Source organism: Arvicanthis niloticus, unplaced genomic scaffold, assembly GCF_011762505.2.
Source record: "Arvicanthis niloticus isolate mArvNil1 unplaced genomic scaffold, mArvNil1.pat.X pat_scaffold_215_arrow_ctg1, whole genome shotgun sequence".
Lineage (NCBI taxonomy): Eukaryota > Metazoa > Chordata > Mammalia > Rodentia > Muridae > Arvicanthis > Arvicanthis niloticus.
Window position 1 is genome coordinate 72752 of NW_023045886.1, and position 22473 is coordinate 95224.

General features: G+C 49.8%; 1 protein-coding gene and 1 long non-coding RNA gene across 12 annotated transcripts in view; one reads left to right on the top strand and one right to left on the bottom strand.

Moving 5' to 3' along the window:
• Positions 1-5713, bottom strand: LOC117701710 (H-2 class I histocompatibility antigen, L-D alpha chain-like). 6 transcript variants are annotated; one of them, XM_034493232.2, is made up of 8 exons: positions 5459-5713; positions 4987-5256; positions 4472-4747; positions 2150-2425; positions 1906-2022; positions 1699-1731; positions 1455-1502; positions 1-1319 (listed from the first exon to the last, which is right to left on the bottom strand). In XM_034493232.2, exons 1-8 carry the CDS (start codon positions 5655-5657, stop codon positions 1315-1317), a joined length of 1224 nt encoding a protein of 407 aa, XP_034349123.2. In that variant the 5' UTR covers positions 5658-5713; the 3' UTR covers positions 1-1314. The 6 variants fall into 6 exon arrangements, with proteins under 6 accessions (XP_034349123.2, XP_076562406.1, XP_034349124.2 ...); XM_076706291.1 differs by having other exon boundaries at positions 1699-1746; XM_034493233.2 differs by lacking the exon at positions 1455-1502.
• Positions 5708-22473, top strand: part of LOC143433873 (uncharacterized) — a 27717-nt gene continuing 10951 nt past the window's right edge. For 2 of the 6 annotated variants that reach the window (XR_013070255.1, XR_013070256.1), the window contains exons 1-4: positions 5708-6153; positions 6412-11320; positions 14898-15025; positions 17052-17172. This is a non-coding gene — a long non-coding RNA (uncharacterized LOC143433873). Of the gene's footprint in view, positions 6154-6411; positions 11321-11553; positions 13419-14897; positions 15026-17051; positions 17173-22473 lie in introns of those variants that run through there. The other 4 variants (XR_013070257.1, XR_013070259.1, XR_013070258.1 and 1 more) reach the window with 4 other exon arrangements.

Below are 22473 nucleotides of genomic sequence, written 5' to 3' on the forward strand. Positions count from 1 at the left end.
TGCTGGTCCTGGTCATTCCTGCTGACTCATGCCAATTTGATGGAGGCCTGGCTGTTCCTGCTGGGCTGTGCCCCAGCTGATGATTCGTGTTTGCTATCCAGACACTACTGACCTGGACTGCTGGTATCCTGTCAGTTGGAGATTGAAATCACCCCAAGGCACTACTTCTAAACAGCAAACAGCTGAGCCTCCTGGCTTCTTCTGGATCGAGCAGCCGTTGCTGAATCTTGTGAACTGAACTGCTGATATCCTGACAACACAAACTGGATTTGCTGCAAAGAACCATTTCTAAACAGGTCTGCTTCTCCCCCATCCCAATAACCTTTCTTTTCCACTACTTCCTGTGGGTGGTGGGCTAGAAGGGAGGTTAAGCATCTAAGATCCCCTATTAAAAATAGGTTTTGAAAATCTAAGCCAATAATCTCAGCTGTGGATTTGCTCCTGAGAGTTCAACAGAAAAACACATCCTATACCTAGGAACCCTGGAAAGAAGGAGAAGCAGAAACCACAACAGTAGCATGGCTACAGGGAGCGCCCAGGGCAGCTTCAAGACTGCATCATTAGTAGCTAAAACAAAAGGATGCGAGGAAATGTAGTGACTTATCTTGTGCACCCGACACACTGAAGAATCCCCATGGGGTCTCTTTAGACCTAGTGACTCATAATCCTGGAAACAGGAATCAGGGTCTCAGATATAGGATGTGATCTGTCTGTTCATCTCTCATCCCTGTGTCCTTGTGATCACAGACTCTCAGCATGTGCTTCATAGTGATGGAGAGAGCAGAGCCCAGAGGTGACCCAGCCCAGGAGTGACCCCATCAAAGATCACAATGGACTGAGCCCACCTGGGCACAGCCTCATCCTGTCCCAAGAGATACACACAGCATAGTGACACAGATTCTGGAAAGTTCTCCATCTGCCAATGTATTTCTTCAAAAAACTCTAAGTATTCTTAATTCATGAAATTAACAAGCAGCCAACCCTCAGGTCAAGATGTTAACAATCAAGTTCACATTCAGATTCTTATTCTTTGTGTGGAAGTGAGGAGCTGCAGGTCAGGGCAGCATGGAGCTGACAGGATGCAGATGTCCCCAGTGTTTGGCTGGACCAGTAAGGTTGGCTGTGGAAGGGAACACAGGCAGTGCAGGGACAGGGTTCTGGTGTGCAGGGGCAGGCTGGGCTCCACAGTTCTTCACATTGAGCCCACAGGATCACAGGGAACATCAGACAGTGTTGTCTAAAGATAACTGAGGGCTCCGGATGTCACAGGAGAGACACACTGTCTGTCACTCAGTCCACTCCAGGCTACTGTCTTCAGGCTAGAGAATGAGAGTCATGAACCATCACTGTGAAGACAACATCCCAAGAACCCACCACTCACAGGGGATTCTGGGAGTCCCTGAAACCCAATCATGTCCACATTGCCCCTCCCCAATCAGGCCCCAGAGTGTCACCTTTACAATCTGGAAGAGACATATCAGAGCTCTGGGAGCTGTCCCTGCCTAGGGTAAAACAAAACAAATGTATATATATTTGTGTGTATGTGTATGTGCATGTGTGTGTATATGTATTCACATCAAGGTACAAATGACACCTACAGAAGATTTCTCTGGAGGAGGTATCATAGATTCCCAGAGCTCCCATCATCCCCAGCTTCACTCTAATGGCCTCAGGGATAATTCTGTCCCCCACACTAACCTGGAGCTGGAGCATAGTCTCCTCCTTTTCCACCTGTGAGAAGAAAAGCTGTGAGAGTTCAAGGAAGATCTTGACACTAGGAAGTTTCCAGAACTGACAGTAGACTCAGTTGGAGACAGCAGCAATGCAGGGTGTGGATTCCCATTAATGTGCAGAGCACACTTCTAAAGGAGGCTGAGAGAAAACTCAGACCCTGCCCTTTCCTACCTCTGTTTCTCCTCCTTTTCATCACAAAAGCCACCACAGCTCCAATGATGGCCACAGCTCCAAGGAAAACCAGAACAGCAATGATCCCCATGTTGGAGTCCGTGGATGGAGGAGGCTCTGGGAAGGACAGGGACAGGAAATGAAGGTGAGGGTCATGACCCCAGCTCTCAGCCCTGACAAGCTCAGGGTCTGCAGAAGGATCCAGCTTTTCCTGACCCCAGCTCTGCACCCACACCCTCCTTACCCCATCTCAGGGTGAGCGGCTCAGGCAGCCCCTCATGGTACACATGGCATGTGTAATTCTGCTCCTTCCCAAGAGGCACCACCACAGATGCCCACTTCTGGAAGGTTCCATCCCCTGAAGGCCTGGTCTCCACAAGGTCCATGTCCTGGGTCAGCTCCTCCCCATTCAACTGCCAGGTCAGGGTGATGTCAGCAGGGTAGAAGCCTAGGGCCCAGCACCTCAGGGTGACATCACCTTCAGATCTGAGATGATGGTTCACATGTGCTTTTGGGGGATCTGTGTGGAAGATTCAAGAAATCCCACAATTAACAAGACAAACTGAAATCTACACAAGACTCAGTTAAATCAATGATGACACTGAACTATGTGTCTGACACTTCAACTGTCATTGCACTAGTGACCTGCAGGTGGAGCTGGTCCCCTCAGCACAGAACTGCATATTTTCCTGGGGACTCAGAAGCTGAGAATCCACATGAGCCAGTGGGTCAACATGGCCATCCTTATGTGATGTTCTACAGCATGTGATAGGTAGTCAAAGAATGGAAGATGGAATGGAAAATAAGTAATTTAATATGTGTTTGTCTTCATATCTATATTAGAAATTAGGGCCATATGCTCCTGAAAGGGAGCCACCACTGAGACTCAACCACCGTGGTCATCTTGCTGACCAGCATAACTGTCAGTCCAAGTGAACAGCCATCAGGAAGTGTGTAGCAGAAATGTGGTGAACCTCTGACACTCAGCCAGAGAAAATGACTCCCAGCCCCTGCCTCTGGATCAAAAGATACAGGTATGTTACACAGGATCCCTGGAGTGTGCTGTGGACCCCAGTGCAGCACTCACTGGAACACAGCAGGCTCACAGGGTGTGTGGATCTTCCCCCTCACTCCAGCCCTGGATTGCAGAAGACCCTGTCTCTCAGAGAGTCCAATTCCTGATTCACTACAGGGAGCCTGTAACTTGTGGGGCAGAGGAAGAGCAGGAGGCTTCTGGGTGTTTAGTTCTTACAGGAAATAGTGTAAGCTCACAAGAATCTCTCCTTTAGTGGGAATCCTGAATTAAGTTGTCTAATCATCCAGTCTGTGGAAACTGATACAAGTGATAATACAAGGGCCTGGAAAAACAGTATCACTCCAGTGCAGACAAAAACTGACTGGAAGTAAAATAATGCCAGAAGAAGAGAGAGGGGGGGAGGGAGAGAGAGAGAGGGAGGAGGACATGGGGAGGGGGAGCAAGAGGGAGAGGGGAAGGGGGAGGGGAAGGAAGAGGGGGGAAGGGAGAGGGAGGGGGAGGGAGAAGGGAAGGGGATGGGGAGGGTGGGGGAGGGGGAGGGGGAGGGAAAGGGGAAGGGAGAGGGAGAGGAGGACAGGGAGGGTAGAGGGAGGGGAGAGGGGGAGGGGAAGGGAGAGGGGGAGGGAGAGGGAGAAAGGGAGAGGGAGAGGTGAAGGGAGAGGGAGAGGGGGAGGGGAAGGGGGATAGGTAGGGGAAAGGAAGAGAGAGGGGGAGAGGGGAGGGGGAGGGGGAGATGGAAAGGGGGAGGGGGAGAGGAAGGGAGAGGGAGAGGGGGAGGGGAAGTGGAGGGGGAGGGGGGAGAGGGAGAAAGGGAGAGAGAGGGTGAGAGGGAGAGGGAGAGGAGGAGGGGGAGGGGAAGGGGGAGAGGGAGAAAGAGGGGGAAAGGAAGCAGAAACAGAAAGAGGTCAGAAACAAGAAAAGAAAAGTGGAAAAAAAGAAAAGAGATTCCACAGTTTATATTCCTCCAGGTTACCCCATAAAGGTTCCTGTGACCATTCAGCACTGTAGAAATAGACAGAATTGTGTTGTCAAAGAGATGAAAACTCTACAGACAGACAGGGATCTGTGAGAATGTGTTCATATGGAAAGTTCTAGAAACTGGGGGAACCAGCCTTGTGTAGGGGAGTCCATGTCTCCCATCAGGGAAAGGAGACTTCCGGTCCTGAGGTGTAGACTTCCGGTCCTGAGGTGTAAGGGCTGACACACTCAGCATGACAGGAGTCAGTGTCCACAGACAGTGGGTGTGGGCGGAGTTCCTGTCCTGGAAGATCCCATGGCTGACAGCAGGGAGAAGCTGCTGTTACTAAGTCAGGAAACTCTCTCTTTCCCTCCTGAGACAGACTGGGAACTGTGCAGGGAGAAGGCTGAGCCCTGGGAGAGTCAGTGCAGTCATTGTGATGAGGATCAGGAGACCCAGGGACACTCTCTCCCCTCTGAGACAGGGGCATCACCCCAGCTGAGGGTTTCTTCTTCCCCAGGACTGAGCCCCAGCCCGAGGGCAGAGGGAGGAGCTGCCCTTGGCCCCAGCACCTGTGCGCAGCAGCGTCTCCTTCCCGAGCTCCAGGTATCTGCGGAGCCATGGCATGCACGTGCCCTCCAGGTAGGCCCTGACATTCTCTGCATAACCATCCTGCTCCCACTGGCTTCGGGTGATCTGCGCCGCCACGTCCGCCGCCGTCCATGTTGTCAGGTCTTCATTCAGGGAGATGTAATCGCGGCCGTCGTAGGCGTACCGCCTGTACCCGCGGAGGAAGCTTCCGTCCGACCCCACATCACAGGCAGACATCCACTGGATAGTGTGAGAGCCTGCAGGACCCCGCGGTCAGCCCCGCCCACCCGCCCCGGCCCCGCCCACCCGCCCCGGCCCCGCCCACCCGTCCCCGCCCACCCGGCCGGCCCCGCCCACCCGCGGACTTCTCCAAATTGAAAGGGAAACCGGTCCCGGGTTAGTTCTGCCCAGGAACCTCGGACTTGGGACCCGGAACGTCTCCGGCCCCCGTGTCAGGACGTGGAGGGGTCGTGACCTCCGACCCGGGGTCACTCACCGCCCTCGCTCTGGTTGTAGTAGCGGAGCGCGGTCCTCAGGAACAGTCGGTTCCACCGCTCATTGCCCTTGGCGATCTGTGTGATCTGCTCCCAATACTCCGGCCCCTCCTGCTCCACCCACCGTGCGCGCGGCTCGTATCTCGGATTCTCCGCATAGCTGTCGAAGCGCACGAACTCCGTGTCGTCCACGTAGCCGACTTCCATGAACCGGGGCTCCCCGAGACCGGGCTGGGACACGGTGGTGTGGATATACCGCAGCGAGTGTGAGCCTGGGGGCGCGCGCGGTGAGACCCCGACATCCTCCCGGGACCCCGGGCGGGTGCGCAGGCCGGGAGGGGAGCAGGGTGCGGGGGTCGGGACGCGGGTGGAGAAGGGGCGGAGAGTCCGGTGGGCGACGCGGGGATGCGGCTTCCCCGGTGCCGCCCCAGCCCCTCCCCGCAGAGCCCGTTTCTCTCCCGACCCCGCACTCACCCGCGCAGGTCTGGGTCGGGGCCAGGGCGGCCGCCAGCAGCAGGAGCAGCGTGCGCGGCGCCATCGCCCCCATCTGGGATCCCGGGAGTCTGAGTCCCACGGGTTGCGTGGACTTTATAACCAGTGCCACGTCCACGATGGTTGGTTCCCCGGGATCGTAGATCACCCCAATGGGGGGTGAGATCTGCCTGCGCGTCATCAGTGTCCGGGGGCTTCCCCACCCCTGACCTCACCGCCTGGAGACTAAGACTTTGCCTGAACCCTGTGCTGTGGACAGAGCGCTGTTTGTCATGGTGTCTCCGAGTTCTGACCCAGGAGCTGTCTGGACACCAGGAGAGACCTGCAGGCCAGACTCTGTGTCCTCTCCTCCACCCTTCCTCTTCCTTCTTCTCTTCAGAAATCAGACCCTGGAGTCTTCTAGAAGAAAAGCCACTTCCGGGAATACAGTGTTAGTACAAGTGGTCGGGGATGCAGTGGAGAGATGCTTCTCCTTAAATGGAGTCGCTGGGCTGCATGTCCCACACGGACCCACAGAGTCCAGGCTCTGTGTTCACCTGCAGTGGGCGGCTCACACTGCCAAGCCTGACTGTAAAGAGGACTTTGCCTCTTCCCTCAGGATCTGTCTTCTCAGACTCGGGCTGAAACACAGATTTGTCCTGTTTCTTCCCAGATGAAGCCTGTGTAGCTCCAGATGGGTGTGTTTTATTTACAAGGATCTTCATTCTCAGTCCTGAGATTGTCTGTGTGGACCTGGGTCATTGTCTCTGCACTGTAGACCCCCTTGTTCACTGGGAAGAGGGTTTGGTATCAAAGGGCACATAAATCACCCCATTCTCCATGTTTCCTCCCAGTGTTCTGCAGTGTTTATCTAAACGTGGTTAACATTAGGAACGGTAGGGTGGTGTATATCTGTAGTGTGGGATGTCCCATGCACCCCCATTTTTAACTTACAGGACCAATAGGAACATCCTCCATAGGTGTTAACGTCCTTAAGGCATGATGTGTCTGATTGTCAAGGAAAGCAAGCAAAGGAACCAGCACTGGAAGTGGCATTTGTGTATAGGAATCATAATGGGTTTCTGACATCCTGCTGGTGAGCAGTCTCCTGTCCCAATTATCTGGTTCTCCCCATGATATGGTTCCCTGACATAAAACAAGGAAAGCATAGTGTTAGCAGGAGTGGGGGTAGCCCCAGCATGGTGTTAAGGAGGGTAAAAACAGCCATGAGAATGACACAGAAGGAGCCTTGTGTGGGGTGGGGGAGGAGGGTGGAAACAGCTGCATCGAGCTGTGTCAGTGAAGACATGAGTGTCCTTCCAGGTGATCTGGTTGTGTGCCCTCAGGTGCCTGCATGGTCTCCTCTTTGTTTTCTCTGTGATCCCCAGGTGTGACCTCTTTCCGACTGGAGGGGGTCTCATCAGATATTGCAGGCTGGCCCCCAGACAGGGTGAGGTTGGTTCTCTGGAAAGATACAAACAAATCCCCTTCTTGTAGTTAATAGGTAACCTGACCCTCTCCAACACCTGTCAAATGGGTCCTTCCATCTGACCAGGATGGATAGTGGTGGTTGACTCCAGTGACAGACAATGGGAGGTTTGTCTTGGGTGGCATAGAGGTTGAACACATTCAGTGTGAATAATGCCAGGTTTAATTTGGTAGTTGGTGGTAGGAAGCCTTGTGTATCACTAATTATTTTCTAAAGTATTTGATTTGTTTTTTCAATGACAGTTTAGTTCTGAAGGTTGTGAGGGATACCAGTTTGGTGGACAATTTTCCAAGACTTGCAGAAATTATAGAATTGATAGCTGTTGAATGAATGCAAGTCCAGTATCAGCTTTGACATGGAGAGGGACCCCATAATAGCAAAATTGGAGAACATGTGATTAATTAAGTTTTAAATGAGAATAGGTGTCAACAGTAACAAATATAAATTTTTGTGTGTACGGAGTGATAGGGTGTGGGTGATGTCATTCTTGCAAGAGGGCTTTAGCCTGAGGGCCTCTGAGGTTGGTGTCCAATTGTTGTATAGCAGGGGTGTGAATTAGGGAGGCACAGGAGGAGCAAGTTCTGAGGATGTGTTTGAGGTATTTTATGGGGGCATTGGGGAATTTGAGCTGTAGCCCCTTCAGGTTAATATGGGTTATCTGATGGGTGTTGTTTAGCAGTGAGGGGTGACAGAGAAAGGCCCAAGTTGTGACAGTCTTACTGGCTGAAGTGTTGTCATCAGAGAAGGGTCTGGTGGTGGGTGAGTGTGACCATACATGATTGACTAAAAATGGGATATGTTCTAGTTTAAAATATTTTTGAAATCTTAATTAATAGTTGGGAAAAAGGGTCACCACCAAGTCTGACATAGGAGCAGGCTAGCCACGGGAGGAAGTTGACCATATAACTGCTGTCTGAATATAGATTAGCTGGTTCTTTTAGATATGTTAAGATCAGAAAGATGGAATACAGTTCTTTAAGTTGGGGAGATTTATCTGTAAGAGGGAAAAATGTGACCAAGAGCCTGTGTCTCTTTGGTATACTGTGTAGACAGCATCCTGTGGCTCTCCATATGTAAAAGCTGTGGGCTTTGGGATAGCAGACCAAGAGAACAGTGGAGGAGGAAGCCACCTAAAGAGTGGTGGAGCTGCAGGAATTTATCTTTAGGGTAATGGTTGTCTGTGTCCTGGGAAGCCAATGAGGCTATTAGCAAAAGAGGTGTGGTTTCTCAGGAGGCATTGAATGTCTGAGATGGGTAAGGGAAAACAGAAATCGGTTGTTTTTTAATGTATATGATGAGTACACTGTAGCTGTCCTCAGACACACCAGAAGAGGGCACCAGATCTCATTACAGATAGTTGTGAGCCACCATGTGGTTGCTGGGAATTGAACTCAGGACCTCTAGAAGAACAAGCAGTGCTCTTAACCTCTGAGCCATCTCTCCAGCCCAGAAATCAGGTTCTTTACCTACAATTTATAAGGTATGCTCTCTTCCTGTCCTAATACTGGATAAAGCGTCAACCTCGGTTAGTAGTTGAGGCACAACCCCTGTTGGAGCATAGAGCCATTCTAGGACCCCCTGAGGTTGATGTAAGGCTCCAAACACTGTGGGGGAAGAACTGAATGTAAAACCTGGATTGGGTGTTATAACATGCCAGGTGTTTCTAATGTGGTGTTTAATAGAACAAAGGGTCCCTCTGGCTGCTGGCATCAGGGAGAGAGGAGAGAAGGGGTTCTTGTCACCTTTAAGAAAAGCAAATAAAGGCTGTGATTGCCTGTTTGGTACAGTGAGCCAAGACCTAAACCAATTATTATTGCCTAAGCTTTGAAGGGTATTTAGGGTTAATGCACTGGGGAAGTCACTGACAGGTGTAGCTGTCCAGACTGAGAGTATGTTGATTTCTCTTTCTAGAAATGTGATCGATCCAATAAGTTGATCTTTCATTTTAAAAAATTTATTCTATTTTATGTATATGACTACACTGTAGTTCTCTTCAGAGACACCAGGATAGAGTATTGGATCCCATGACATATGGTTTTTAGCCCCCATGTGGTTGCTGGGAATTGAACTCTGGACCTCTGGAAGAGCAGTCAGTGCTCTTAACTGCTGAGCCATCTCTCCAGCTGGAACAAGTTGAGTCTTAACTGTGGATAATATAAAGCCTCTTTCTGTTAGGGCTTTTATGGCTTGTTGTTTAAGATTCTCTGAGGCTAGGGTTTGATCTTGCCTTCTAGCTTGTCATACTAACAGGTCATCTAAGTAATGAAATATTCAGAGGCCTGAGTTTAAAAGGAGTTTTAATGCACCAGCTACAGCTTCTTAACAAATGGTGGGGCTGTTGGCCATGCTTGAGAGAGTTCCCTCCACTCAACCCTATCAGCTGGTCCTGAGGCATTGATTTTAGGTATGAGAAGGCATTTAGGGGGTTAAATGGTCCCAGGCCTTGAGTGTACATAAACAGTCCTGCTTAAAGCAGCCAGCAGGGAGTAAGGCTTACTAAACATCTTTGGAGAGATTACACTGACCGAACAATTTGTCATAGTTCCAATTTATTAAGAGAGGAAGGCTGTCCTTGTTGTGGTCCTATTTCTTGCTTATGTGGGTCATTTTTTCTAGCCTGCACCTGCCATTCATCTCTAAACCAAGACTTCCCACTGGGCAAACAGGAGACTAAGGAAATTAGCTCAGCATATATCTCTCCAGTCTACAGGATTAAAGGTCGCTCCTGAAGCTTTGTATAATAGATTCCATGCATGGGGCATGAATTCCATCGTCTCAGGTGACTTTGTATTATTTTTTTTTAAGTCAGTTACTGGGAGGAGACACCAAGCCAGTGGATATTGTCTATTACATGTGGATTAACAGGGAAACTCCCTGTGGATTTAGGTTCTGGATCCCTGGGCCACTGTGGCTGAGGATAATTGTTCCCGGTGTTTCTGAGATTACAGAGCTGCTCTGACTGGGGGTTTGGGGGGGAGGTGCTGTAGATGTAAGCATTTCTGGTCAGATGGAAGGGGATCTTGGGACTTGGAAGTCCACGAACCACACAGCTCTGAGGTGGGACAGTGTCCCAGTGGAAGGGCATCCTGAGACACAAGGGCCCAGGAACCACACAGCACTGAGAGGAAGCCTCCTCAGCAGAGGCTTTGTAGCTTCCGGGAGGGTCTCCTCAGCTGAGCTCAGGTGCCTCAGCCCTGCTCCTTCTCTTCCTTTTTTCTTGGCTTCTTCTGGAGAGAGAGAGAGAGAGAGAGAGAGAGAGAGAGAGAGAGAGAGAGAGAGAGAGAGAGAGAGAATGAGAATATCACACCAGGCAGCAAATCTCATGAAAGAGATATATTGGAGGACCCAGGGTGTGTAGGGATGAGTCTAGGAACCGCTGCCCTTGACTTCTTGGAATGCACAGCAGGGTATCAGACAAAGGGCAGTGCTTATATAGGATCTCTGAGGGGGCGGAGCTTCCCAGGGCAGAGATTTCCAGAGAGAGGATTGGTGAGATTTCAAGTCCTGAGCCAGGGGTCAGGGGAGGCTCAGAGATTGGTGGTTTTCCTGCCCAGGAATTGTTGACTTTTTTCACCCCCTCAGTTCTCTGCACCGTGGCCAAGGCTTAGGGTGGAAAGACCTTCCCAACTGTTTTTCCCTTGCTGAGGCGCCATATCTGTGGGGCTGCTTGGGGAGTCTGCAGAGGAGGCACTAACACTGTGGACAGCTCCTGCAGTATTTAAACAAGGCAGTAGGCTGAGGCAGGAAAGAAGGTGTCATCACCATGAACTGCTCCTGAGGATCAGCTCCTGCAGAGTTGGGAAAGGAAATGCACCACCATGGATAGTTCCTGTGACCCATTTTACTTATTTGGACAGTCTGAGGCATGAAGGAGGGGCCTGTATCTATTGTGGCTTCCAGAGGCCCGGCCAGGATAAGGCGGTGTGGAAATACTGCAGCAAGTTTAAGCCTGGGCGCAGTGAGACCCCGACCTCTTCCCGGGACCTTTTGCGGGTGAGCAGCCGGGAGGGGAGCAGGGTGTAGGGCTCAGGATGCGGGTCCGGGGCCCTACACCCTGCTCCCAAGGGGCGGAGGGTCTGGTGAGCAAAGTGGGATGTGGCTTCTCCGTTGCCACCCCTGCCCCTTTCCGCAGAGGCCATATTCTTCTTGACCCCGCACTCATCCACTCATGTCTGGTTCATCCCCCACCCCAGCAGCAGGAGCAGTGTGCGCAGCACCATCACCCCCATCTGGGATCCATGGTGTCAGAGTCTGGCGGACTCCGTGGATTTTATAACCTGTGCCTGAGGTGACGCTGGTTGGTTCCTCATGATTGCCCCACCCAATGGGTGCATCATCAGTGTCCAGATGCACTTACACAGAAGGACCTGACACAGGTTAGGAGCAGAAGTGAAACTGTGGAGTTGGGGAATCCACAGCCCTGGGCTTCCGCACCCCTGATCTCACTGCCTGGAGACTAAGACTTTGTCTGAACCCTGCACTGCAGGACAAAGCACTATTTGTCATGGTGTCTCTGAGTTCTGACCGAGAAGGTGTCTGGACACCAGGAGAGACCCGCAGGCAAGTCTGTGTCCTCTCCTTCACCCTTCCTCTTGCTTCTTCTCTTCAGAAGTCAGACCCTGAAGTCTTCTAGGAGAAAAGCCACTTCCGGGAATACAATGGGAACAGTAGCAGTTGAGGATGCAGTGGAGAGATGCTTCTCCTTAAAGCAGAGGCACTGGCCTGCAAGCCCCACAGGAACCCCACAGAGACCAGGCTCTGTTCACCTGCAGTGTGCAGCTCACACTGCCAAGCCTGAGTGCAGGACTCTCATCTGCAAACAGGAGACTTTGCCTCTTCCCTCAGGATCTATTTTCTCTGCCCTGTGCTTAGATACAGATTCCTTGTGTTGTTATGCCAGGTCTTGGGATCTCTAAGAGATCACAAAGAATTACCATATCTGCATTAAAGATACATAAGAGCCTTTATTTCAAACCCAGGTTTGGACCACAAGTTGCTCAAAGCGAAGTTGTGGCTTGTGTCAGGGAATATGGAGAAGCCGGATACGTAGAGGGAGGGATGCGGCGGCAGATAAGAAAAGCTTCAATGTTTTTACAAACCGGTGGTAGCTACCTGGAAACTCTTAATTGGCATGATTTCTCTCTAAGTATGTGTAGTTTTTGCTCTTCCCAAGGACATAAGCCACCTGCTTTGGGGAGTATTTGGCCATCCATCAGAGAGGGTGCCAGCTCCAGGCGGCATGGAGGCTGCAGTGCTGTTTTTTTATCTGTTCTCACACTGATATCCCAGGATGTAGGTGCTATTAGAGTGAGGATTCGTGGCCTTTGGCGCTGGCAGCATCGTTTTGGGAGGGGTCAGGTGGCAGAAGGGGGATTTCTATGTGTGCAGGGCTGAGGGGGAATGGGGAGGTGCTGTGGCTGCAGGAAGCACCAGCCTGCTAGGCTTCTGGGGAAGTGCCAGAGCCAGCGCTGGCCTGTGGGCAGTTAGCTGGGCTCCTTCAGTGTTACTTCCTGGATGAAGAGTTTGTGGCTCCAGATCGGTATTTTTTTAAGCAAGGATCTTCATTCTGATTCCTGAGGAACAGTCTGTGTGTTCCCCTGCAGTGGGCAGCTCACACTGCCAAGCCTGAGTGCAGGACTCTCATTGCCTCTTCCCTCAGAATCTGTCTTCACAACCTCAGGGTCAGACTCTGATTCCTCTTGTTTCTTCACAGATGGAGGGAGCCTCTGTGGCTCTGGGTGGGTGTGTTTTACGAGGATCTTCATTCCAGGTCCTGAGATTGTCCATGTGGATTGTCCTTGTCTCAGTACAGTAGACCCCTTTGTCCATCGGGAAGAGACCCTCTTGAAGACCTCATAGAGCAGGGCAGTGATCCCTGTCTACCCTGCACTTGCCCACTGTCCCCACTTTGATGCTACAGTGGCTTTAGTCACTAAATCACAGTAGGAGAGAAACTGTCACCAACTATAACACAGAATAATGATGATAGTGGGTAGAAGTTATGTAATCTCTGATCCTCTCACTCCCTCTCTGACCTTCACTCACACTTATGAGCTGATGAGGTGAGGGACGTGAGTGTCACAGCTGTGTGGGACAGTGGATCTGATAACTGAGTTGGCCCCAGATTTCCTCAGAACTGTGCAGTGTGGACACTGGAAGAAAGATGATTCTCATGCCAGAAAATACATGCTGGTGATGTGAGGGTTTATGCTGTGGACCACACTGCCCCTCGCTTGGGGGCCACTATGTTGTTCTGAGCTGCTGCTCCAGTTGACGGGTCAGGGTCTAGCAAGAGAGTGGGGATGAAGGGGAAAAGACTCAAAGAATGGAGACAAGACAGAGGTTCTGATCAAGTCTTGTTACTCCTTTATTGTCTCCTCGATTGCAAGGAAATCCTGGGTATTTATAAGCACAAGCAGGAGAACACAGCTGAAGACACTTTACCACGTGCACCTTGCAGCTGGGGCACTAAACAACAAACAAGATATGTGGGAAAAACAAGATGTTTATCAGAGTGTGCTCAGCTGTTGTAGGCTGATGAAAACAAGTCTCTTGTCAGGGTATATGGCTCAAGATGTTTGCAAAGATGATAGCTGCTTTCTGCTAAAAGTCGGCTCCCAACAGGTTCATCCTGGATCAATAGTGTGGGGAACAATTAAATCTATACAGGTTTTGATTCTGTGGAGTTTGACCTGATGTCTTCCCTGATTCTCTGGGAACTTGATGCTCTTAGGTTTCATCCTGACTAACCTAAGGAAGCAGCTGGTCTTAGGCAGCTCCACAGAAAGTATCTGTGTCTGTTACTTTTCTTCTTATTTTATTCTGTTTTGAGGAAAGGCCTGTCTCTTCAGTTCTGGGTGTCTTGGAACTCACCATGTAGACCAGGCTGGCCTTGAACTCACAGAGTTCCACCTGTCTTTGCATCCTGATTGCTGGGATTAAAAGCCTGTGTTATCACACCTGGCTTCAGTTACATTTCTATGAGTATGATAAGACACTGTGACCCCAGCTACTTACAAATGTGTGTTTAATCTGTTCTCTAGTCTCAGAGGGATTGAGTCCATGATGGGAGAGGAAAGGTGTGGTGGAGGAACAGTGTGAGCTCACACCTCTATCTGCACACCAGAGGCAGAGACACTGGGAACAGTGGGAGTCTCTCCTTCCCCCCTCCCAGCAGGGATTATTAGCCTGCTTTCATGAGGTCATGGGTCAGTGGGGGCACTCAGATCCCTGCACTCATACTGGCCCTTGTTCTCTTCTGAGAACAGTGTCCTGAGGCACAGGTCTCAGTCACATGTTGGCTTGTTCCCTCTGCAGTCGAGAGTTGTAGGCATAGGACACAGTGTTCAAGGCATCCATGCAGCAGTCCATGCACATGGTGATGCATTCCTGCTGAGTTATCCAAGGAGCCCCAGGCTCCCCGATGCAGCTCCTGGGCATTGGCTATGGTGTCTCTGCTATGTCACCAGCTCTAAAATGGTTCCCGGGTCTAGGTTTCAACCCTCATGTCATTAAAGTCCAGCCAAGCCACTGCCCATGGCTACACAGTCAATCAGGCACAGTCAACCACAGGTGACTGAAGCCTGGAAGTTTTTTTTTTTTTAAACTTCCATACCCATCCCCAGTGACACTTCTGCAACCAAGCCACACATCCCAATCTTTTTCCAAGAGTTCCAGCAGCTGGACTTGAAGTATTCATTCCTATGAGCCTGTGTGGCTGTTCTCATTCAAACCAGCACAGCGTTCACTATGAAATGTAAGATGCCAGCAGGGTTCTGCAGATGTGTCCATTGCAATCTGACAGAAATATTCTCTGCTGAGTTAGGTCTCTCCATTTGCCTCTCCTCCTGCTCAGCCCCTCTCTGTCTCTGTCCCTCAGGTTTCACCCCATCAGTGCCCAGCACCCCTCCCTCCTGAGCTCTGCACTGACCCTGTCTCTTCCTGTGCATCTAGTTTCTCTCAGTGCTCCAGCCAGCATGCTGTGAATCAGCTGTGTGGTCTCCTTATGTAAACACTCCAATAGTGGCTGGAGAGATGGCTCAGCAGCTAAGTGCACTTGTTGCTGTTGCAGAGGATCCAGGGTGAGTTCCATCAGCACATGGCGGCTGTCAACCATCTGTAACTTCAGTTCCAAGGGATCCAATGCTACTGCACCTACTAACTCACATACAAAAATGAGTACATCTCATGAAATAAAATAAAATCATAGAGGTTTTAAAATGTTCCAACACTCCCTTTCTTTCTCCTACCCTCTAGAATGTGACATCAGGGGCTAAGGGCACAGGGCTGTTTAGACAACACTGTACCACCAGCCAACAAAGCTCTGGAGCAGTTCTGAAATGTATGATGGAAATAGACTGCACCTAAATGACAGTTTGAAAAACAGCATAAAATTAAAAAATACAGAAGAGTGCTCACTTTCTGGGCCTCCTGTGCACAGTGGATCACACTTGAGCTGGAGTGTTGCTTTTTGATTCCTGTGAAAAGGAAAAATTCTGCTCAGTCACTTGAATGATAACTTGTAACAGACCATGACATCCCAATATCCAGAGCCCTCCTGTAGGATGTGATGTCACCTTTCTCATCTTCTGTCCCACTTCTGGGGCTGAGAGAAAAAATAATGGGCTTCTTACAACAATTCAGTTGTTGGTCAGGCATTGTCAAGACAACCCTCATGATCCTGGTGCCAATGTGGTTCTGGTGACCCTGTCTTAGTTTTGTCATGGTGACTAAGCCTACTCTGTCAGTCAACTGTGTCTCAAGGGAGGGAGTGAGGATTGAAAAGAAAAAGACAATTAGGCTGTTGAGAACCGAGCTGGCCCACGTTTGGGGGCCAAAAATGTTGAGAGATGCTCTGTCAAAGCCTCGGGGGCTAAACTGTTAGATCCAGACTACCCCAAGCTGCTCTGGTCTGCGGGTCAGGATTCAGCAAGAGAGAGAGTGGGGATGGACTCGAAGAATGGAGACCAGACAGAGTGTGATTCAATCCCATTTATTCTTCAGTCTGTCTTCTTAGTCTTCTTGAGTTCCTAGTCCCTAGTGCCTCCAAGTTCCAACTTTCTTCTTCCAAGTGCTAAGTGCCAGAGAAAATGACTCCCAGCCCCTGCCTCTGAGGTGACAAGGTGTAGGTGTGTTACACAGGATCCCTGGGGTGTGCTGTGGACCCCAGTGCAGCACTCACTGGAACACAGCAGGCTCACAGCGTGTGAGGATCTTCCCTCTCACTCCAGCCCTGGATTGCAGAAGTCCCTGTCTCTCAGTTCCTGATTCCAGTTCCTGACTCACCAGGGGAAGCACTTGTTGGATAGAGAAGTGCAGAAGGCTTTTGGATGTTTAGGTCTGACAGGAAATAGTTTAAATTCATAAGAATTTCTCCTTTAAGAAGAACCCTGATTTAACTTGTCTAATCATCCAGGTTAGCAGTCTCCCCGGGCACCTGTGGAGAGTGATACAAATGATATTACAAGGGCATGGAGAAACAGGATCATTCTAGTACAGACAAAAACTGACTGGAAGCAAAATAATGCCTTCAAAAAAAGAGAAAAAGGAATAAGAAAGTAAATAAGTAAAAGAAAAGAGAGAGAAAATAGAAAAAGAAATTCCACAGTTTATAGTTCTCCAGGGTACCCCATAAGGGCTCATGTGACCATTCACCACTGTAGCAATAGACAGAATTGGGTTCTCAGAGGCATGCAAACCGCACAGACGGAGAGGGATCTGCAAGAATATATTTTTGGAAAGTTCTAGAAAAAGGGGAACCAGCCTAATACAGGACATCCATGCCTCCTATCAGGTAAAGGACACTTCAGGTCCTGAGGTGTAAGGGCTGACACACTCAGCAAGACAGGAGTCAGTGTCCACAGACAGTGAATGTGAGCAGAGACCCTGGCCTGAGAGAGATCATGGCTGACAGCTGGGAGAAGCTGCTGCTATTATGTCAGGAAATTCTCTCCTTCCCTCCTGAGACAGACTGGGAACTGTCCAAGGAGAAGGCTGAGCCCTGGGAGAGTCAGTGCAGTCATTGTGATGAGAATCAGGAGACCCAGAGACACTCTCTCCCTTCTGAGACAGGGGCATCACCTTAGCTGAGGGTTTCTTCTTCCCCAGGACTGAGCCCCACCCGAGGGCAGAGGGAGGAGCTGCCCGGGGCCCCTGCACCTGTGCACAGCAGCGTCTCCTTGCCAAGCTCCAGGTATCTGAGGAGCGACTCCACACACGTGCCCTCCAGGTAGGCCCTGATTTTCTCTGTATCACCAGCTTGCTCCCACTTGTGTCAGGTGATCTGTGCTACCATATCTGTCTTGGCCCAAGTTTTCAGGGCTTCTGTGTGCAAGGGGCTGAGGGGGAAGTGTTGAGGTGGGAGCCAGCTGCTGGGCTTCTGGGGAAGTGCTGAGGCCTGTGCTGGCTGCTGGATTTCTTCATCCCCCCTCTGCTAGTAACTCTGGAGGCCAATCTTGGTCTCACTGACAGTCTAAATGGTCTTCATTAGCTGGCTGGTATTGAGACCTCATAACCATCAGTTGAATGGTTCCTAGCCTCTGTTTCATATACTGCAAAAGTTTGTTAGAACAGCAGTAAAATTATAATCAGGGGCCCCACAATTGCTGAGATACATGTGGTTAGCCAGGGGGAAGAATCGAACAGTGCATGATACCAGGTTTTGTAATTTTCCCGTTGTTTTTGACGTTTTTTTTTTCTAAATTATAACTTTAGTGAGTGACTCTAATAACCCCAGAATGAATGACATAGAAACAGCATTCTTCACGTAGCAGAGCACATAATCCTCCCTGTTGTAGGAATACTAGGTCTAGCCTCCATCTATTCTGCAGAACTACTTCTGCCAGAGAATCTGCATTGCTTTCTAGGTGAGAAATGGACTTCTCTAGGCGCTGGATGTCTTTGTCTATGTCTGCTTTTAAGCTATTGTAGTTCTTTCCTTGTAATGTCAGTGCAGCTATTCCAGTACTGGCCCCCACAAGTCCTGCTCCCAGAATCACTGCTAAGGTCAGAGAGATAGGTTCTGTTTTCTGCCTCATGAGGTCTCCCCCGACCTGCCCCACTAAGCTCTTTAGCACCACTTCTTCTGAATAATAGGTTATATGGGGACCTGCAGGACTAGAATGAAAAATTCTTTTGTGGTAGAGGAATTGAGGACTTCTCCATGCACACATGGAGTTAGCTGGGCCGAGCAAGACCACCATGCTTGTTTGGGGGAGAGGGAGATAAGCCATATGGAATGAACAGCAGGTAGGGTATTGTTCAGTTACAGAGATGCTGGTGTGATGGGGGAACTTTCCCCAGGCATGTGCCTTGTCCCAATCTGGTCTGCAGAGTCAAGGCTGGTTCTTCCTGGGACCATCTGCAGACAGTGTCTTTTTCAGAATCATCATACTGGGATATAAATCCAATGCTTTCATAAAAAGAGGATTTGGCATTATAACATAGCCAACAAGAAGTGGTTAGTTCTGGCTAAGAGACATTTAGAATTTGGAAGGTTTTAGCATCATTGAGCAGAGGGGATCTACTGGCTCTGTGTGGTTTAGGAAAAGTTCTGGGACTGGAGATCCCTGGGGGGAGAGGTTGGATTGAGGAAGCAGTGCCTGCTGGTCTAAGGGGGTGATGTGGGCCTTGGCTTTTTCAGGGTAGGGTTCTTTCATAAGTCTTTAGGGTGTGTGAAAATTTGATTTGGCCCTACAGCTACAAGCAAGGGGTTTGTAACTGGCTTTTTCAGAAGTCTGACTGTAAAAAGGAGCCCAGGACTGACTCCCCCAACCACGTGGAGCCGGAGTCCCCAGGGTCTCTCAGCTTCCCATTTTTTGCTTGTGTTCCTTTGTCTGTAAATCTTAACACAACTTTGGGGTCATCCCTTGCCTGGTGACTGTGATTAGATCCTCCCTGGACACTTTCCATGTCTTAATCCCCATGATTCATGTTTCACACCCCCAGGAGGCACAGTAAAACTGTTCTGGCCTCAGCAGGTAACAGTCTTTCTCTCCCCAGGACATGTATAAAATGTCCTCCACCAACATGGAGGATAGGAATTTCACAAAGTTTTTTGAGTATCAGGCCATGAATTATTGGCTAGCTAGCACACATGGCATATCAAGTCTGGGAACCAGTGAGTCCTTAGTGGTGTGTGTGTGCATGTGCATGTGTGTGTGTGCGTGTGTGTGAGCCAGTTGAGCCTGGTAACCAGTCTCAGGATTCTCAATTGTCCAAGTCAGGCCAAAGGACTGGTGTCGGTCTCTGGTCTCTGAATGGAGACTCGGACTAGAATCAGCAATGGGCACAGTCAGTAGAAACAGCAAGCCTAGGACTGAATGCTTGGCCATTCATCAGAGAGAGTGCTAATTTTGGAGGCATGGAGACTGGAAGCTGCATTTGTTTATCTGTTCTCAGGATGATGCATCATTCCCAGGATGAGGGTTCACACTTAGGGAGTTGCTATTGAAATGAGGATTTATGGGCCTTTTGCAGCCTGCTTCTTTTGGGAGAGTCAGGTAGCAGAAGGAATAGGTGGGGGCTTCTGTGTGTGCAGGACTGAGGGGGAAGTACTGAGGCTGGTGCTAACCACTAGGTTTCTAGGGAAGTGCTGAGACCAGTGCCAGGTGCTTGGCTTCTTCAAAGCCACTTCCAGGAATACAGTGACAACAAAAGAAGTTGGTGATGCAGTGGAGAGATGCTTCTTTTTAAAGCAGAGGCACTGGTTTGCAAGCCCCACAGGGACCCCACAGGGACACCACAGAGACCAGGCTCTGTTCACCTGGAGAGAGTGGCTCACACTGCCAGGCCTGAGTGACTCTCATTGGTAAAGAGGAGGCTTTGTCTCTTCCCTCAGGATCCTGTCTCCTTAACCTTGGGCTTAGACTCCTGTTTCCTCAGGGATGAAGTATGTGTAGTTTCAGGTGGGTGTGTTTTACAAGATCTCCATTCCTAGTCCTGGGTTTGTCCATGTGGACCTGGGCCACTGTCTCAGCACAGTAGACCTGCTTGTCCACTGGGATCCTGTGGAGACCACAGACAGAAGGCACTGATCCCTGTCTACACTGCACTTGCCCTGTGTCTGCATTTCTATGGTACAGTTGCTTTAGTGACTCAGTCACAGTAGGAGAGAAATGTCACCGACTATAACACAGAATAATGATGATAGTGTGGTAGAAGTTATGTGATCTCTGACCCTCTCACTCCCTCTCTGACCTTCAATCTCACTATGAGCTGATGAAGTGAGGGACGTGAATGTCACAGGTGTGTGGAACACTGGATCTGATAACTGAGTTGGCCCAGAGTTCCTCAGATCTGTGCACTGTGGACACTGGAAGAAAGATGATTCTCATACCAGAGAGTACACACTGGTGATGTGAGGTATCAACCCTGATCAGTAGTGTGGGGAAAAATTAAATTTATACAGGTTTTTATTGTGTGGAGTTTGACCTGATCTCTTCTCTGTTTCCCTGGGAACTTGATGCTCTTAGGTTTCATCCTGACTAACCTAAGGAAGCAGCTGACCTTAGGCAGCTCCACAGAAAGGCTCTGTCTTTGTTACTTTTCTTCTTATTTTATTCTGTTTTGAGACAAGGTCTGTCTCCACAGCTCTGGCTGTCTTAGAACTCACCATGTAGACAAGTGTGGCCTTGAACTCACAGAGTTCCACCTGTCTTTGCATCCTGAATGCTGGGATTAAAGACCTGTGTCCTCACACCTGGCTTCAGTTACATTTCTATGACTATGATAAGACACTGTGACCCCAGCTACTTACAAATGTGCGTTTAATCTGTTCTCTAGTCTCAGAGGGTTTGAGTCCATGATGGCAGAGGAAAGGTGTGGTGGAGGAACAGTGTGAGCTCACACCTTTGTCTGCACACCAGAGGCAGAGGCTCTGGGAACAGTGGGAGCCTCCACTCCCCACCCTCCCTACAGGGGTTCATTGGCCTGCTTGGTTCATGAGGTCACAGCTCAGTGGGGGCAGCTAGATCCCTGCACTCACACTAGTTATTGCTCTCATCTGAGAACAGTGACCTGAGGCACAGGTGTTGGTCACATGTTGGTTTGTTCCCTCTGCAATGGAGAGTTGTAGGCTTAGGACAGTGTTCAAGGCATCCATGTAGTGGCCCATGCACATGGTGATACATTTCTGCTCCAAGTTATCCGAGGAGCCCCAGGCTTCCTGATGCACTTCCTGAAACACCTGTCAGCCATCTTCAGCAGCTTCTATGCACTGGCTATGGCGATTTGCACTGTCACCTGCTCTATAATGGATCCTGGGTCATCTTCCCACCTCCTATGCCATTAAAGTTCAGCCAAGCCACTGCCCATGGCTGCACAGTCAACAGTTATCAATTTGTTAAGACACACTGTCTTATCATAGTCATAGAAAAGCCCACCACAGGTGCCAGAAGCCTGGAAGTTTTTTAAACCTCAAAGCCCAGCTGCAGTGACACTTCTCCAACCAAGCCACACATCCCAATCCTTTCCCAAGAGTTCCATCAGCTGGATATGAAGTATTCACTCCTATGAGCCTGTGTGGCTGTTCTCATTCAAACCAGCACAGCGTTCACTATGAAATGTAAGATGCCAGCAGGGTTCTGCAGATGTGTCCAGTGCAGTGACAGAAATACCCTCAAACAGGGCACTCTGCTGAGTTAGCATCTCCCCCTTTGCCTCTGTCTCCTCCTGCTCAGCCCCTCTCTGTCTCTGTCTCTGTCTCTGTCTCTGTCTCTGTCTCTCAGGCCTCACCCCATCAGTGCCCAGCACCCCTCCCTCCTGAGCTCTGCACTGACCTTGTCTCTTCCTGTGCCTCTAGTTTCTCTCAGTGCTCAGCCAGTATGCTGTCAATCTGCTGTGGTTTCCTTATGTAAACATTCCAATAGTGGCTGGAGAGATGGCTCAGCAGCTGAGAGCACTTGTTGCTGTTGCAGAGGATCCAGGGTGGGTTCCATCAGCACATGGGGGCTGTCAACCATCTGTAACTTCAGTTCCATGGGATCCAATGCAGGTGCACCTACACACTCACTCCCAAATATGAGTTCATCTCATGAAAATAAAATTTAAAAAATATGATTTGAAAAATACTGCCTCTTTTTCTTCTACACATCTAGAGTGTGAGGCCAGGGGCTGAGAGGGCTCAGGGTTGTTTAGACACCAATATATGAATGTTGAGGACCACACTGCCCCACACTTTTGTGCTCTGGTCAAGAGAGAGAGTGGAGATGGAGGGGCAAGAAATGTGAAGAATAGAGACAAGACAGAGTGTGTGGTCAAGTCTCCTTTACTGTCTCCCATTCACTATATCTACACCTCCTACTGATTACCCCCACACCCTTACAAGGAAATCCTGGGTATTTATAAGCACAAGCAGGAGAACACAGGTGAAAACATTTTACCACATGCACCATGCAGCTGGGGTCACTAAACAGCAGAACAAGCTATGTGGGATAAACAAGATGTTTGTCAGAGTGTACTCAGCTGTTGTAGGCTGTTGAAAACAAGTCTCTATCAGGGTATATGGTTCCAGATGGCTGCAAAGTTGATA

Coding starts and splice junctions, on each gene's coding strand:
- LOC117701710 (XM_076706290.1), bottom strand. CDS start 5,657: ATGACGCGCAGGCAGATCTCACCCCCCATTGGGGTGATCTACGATCCC. Junction 2,426..4,471: donor GGAGACGCTGCTGCGCACAG/GTGCTGGGGCCA, acceptor TCTTCCACACAG/ATCCCCCAAAAGCACATGTG. Junction 2,023..2,149: donor GCCGCTCACCCTGAGATGGG/GTAAGGAGGGTG, acceptor TGTCCTTCCCAG/AGCCTCCTCCATCCACGGAC.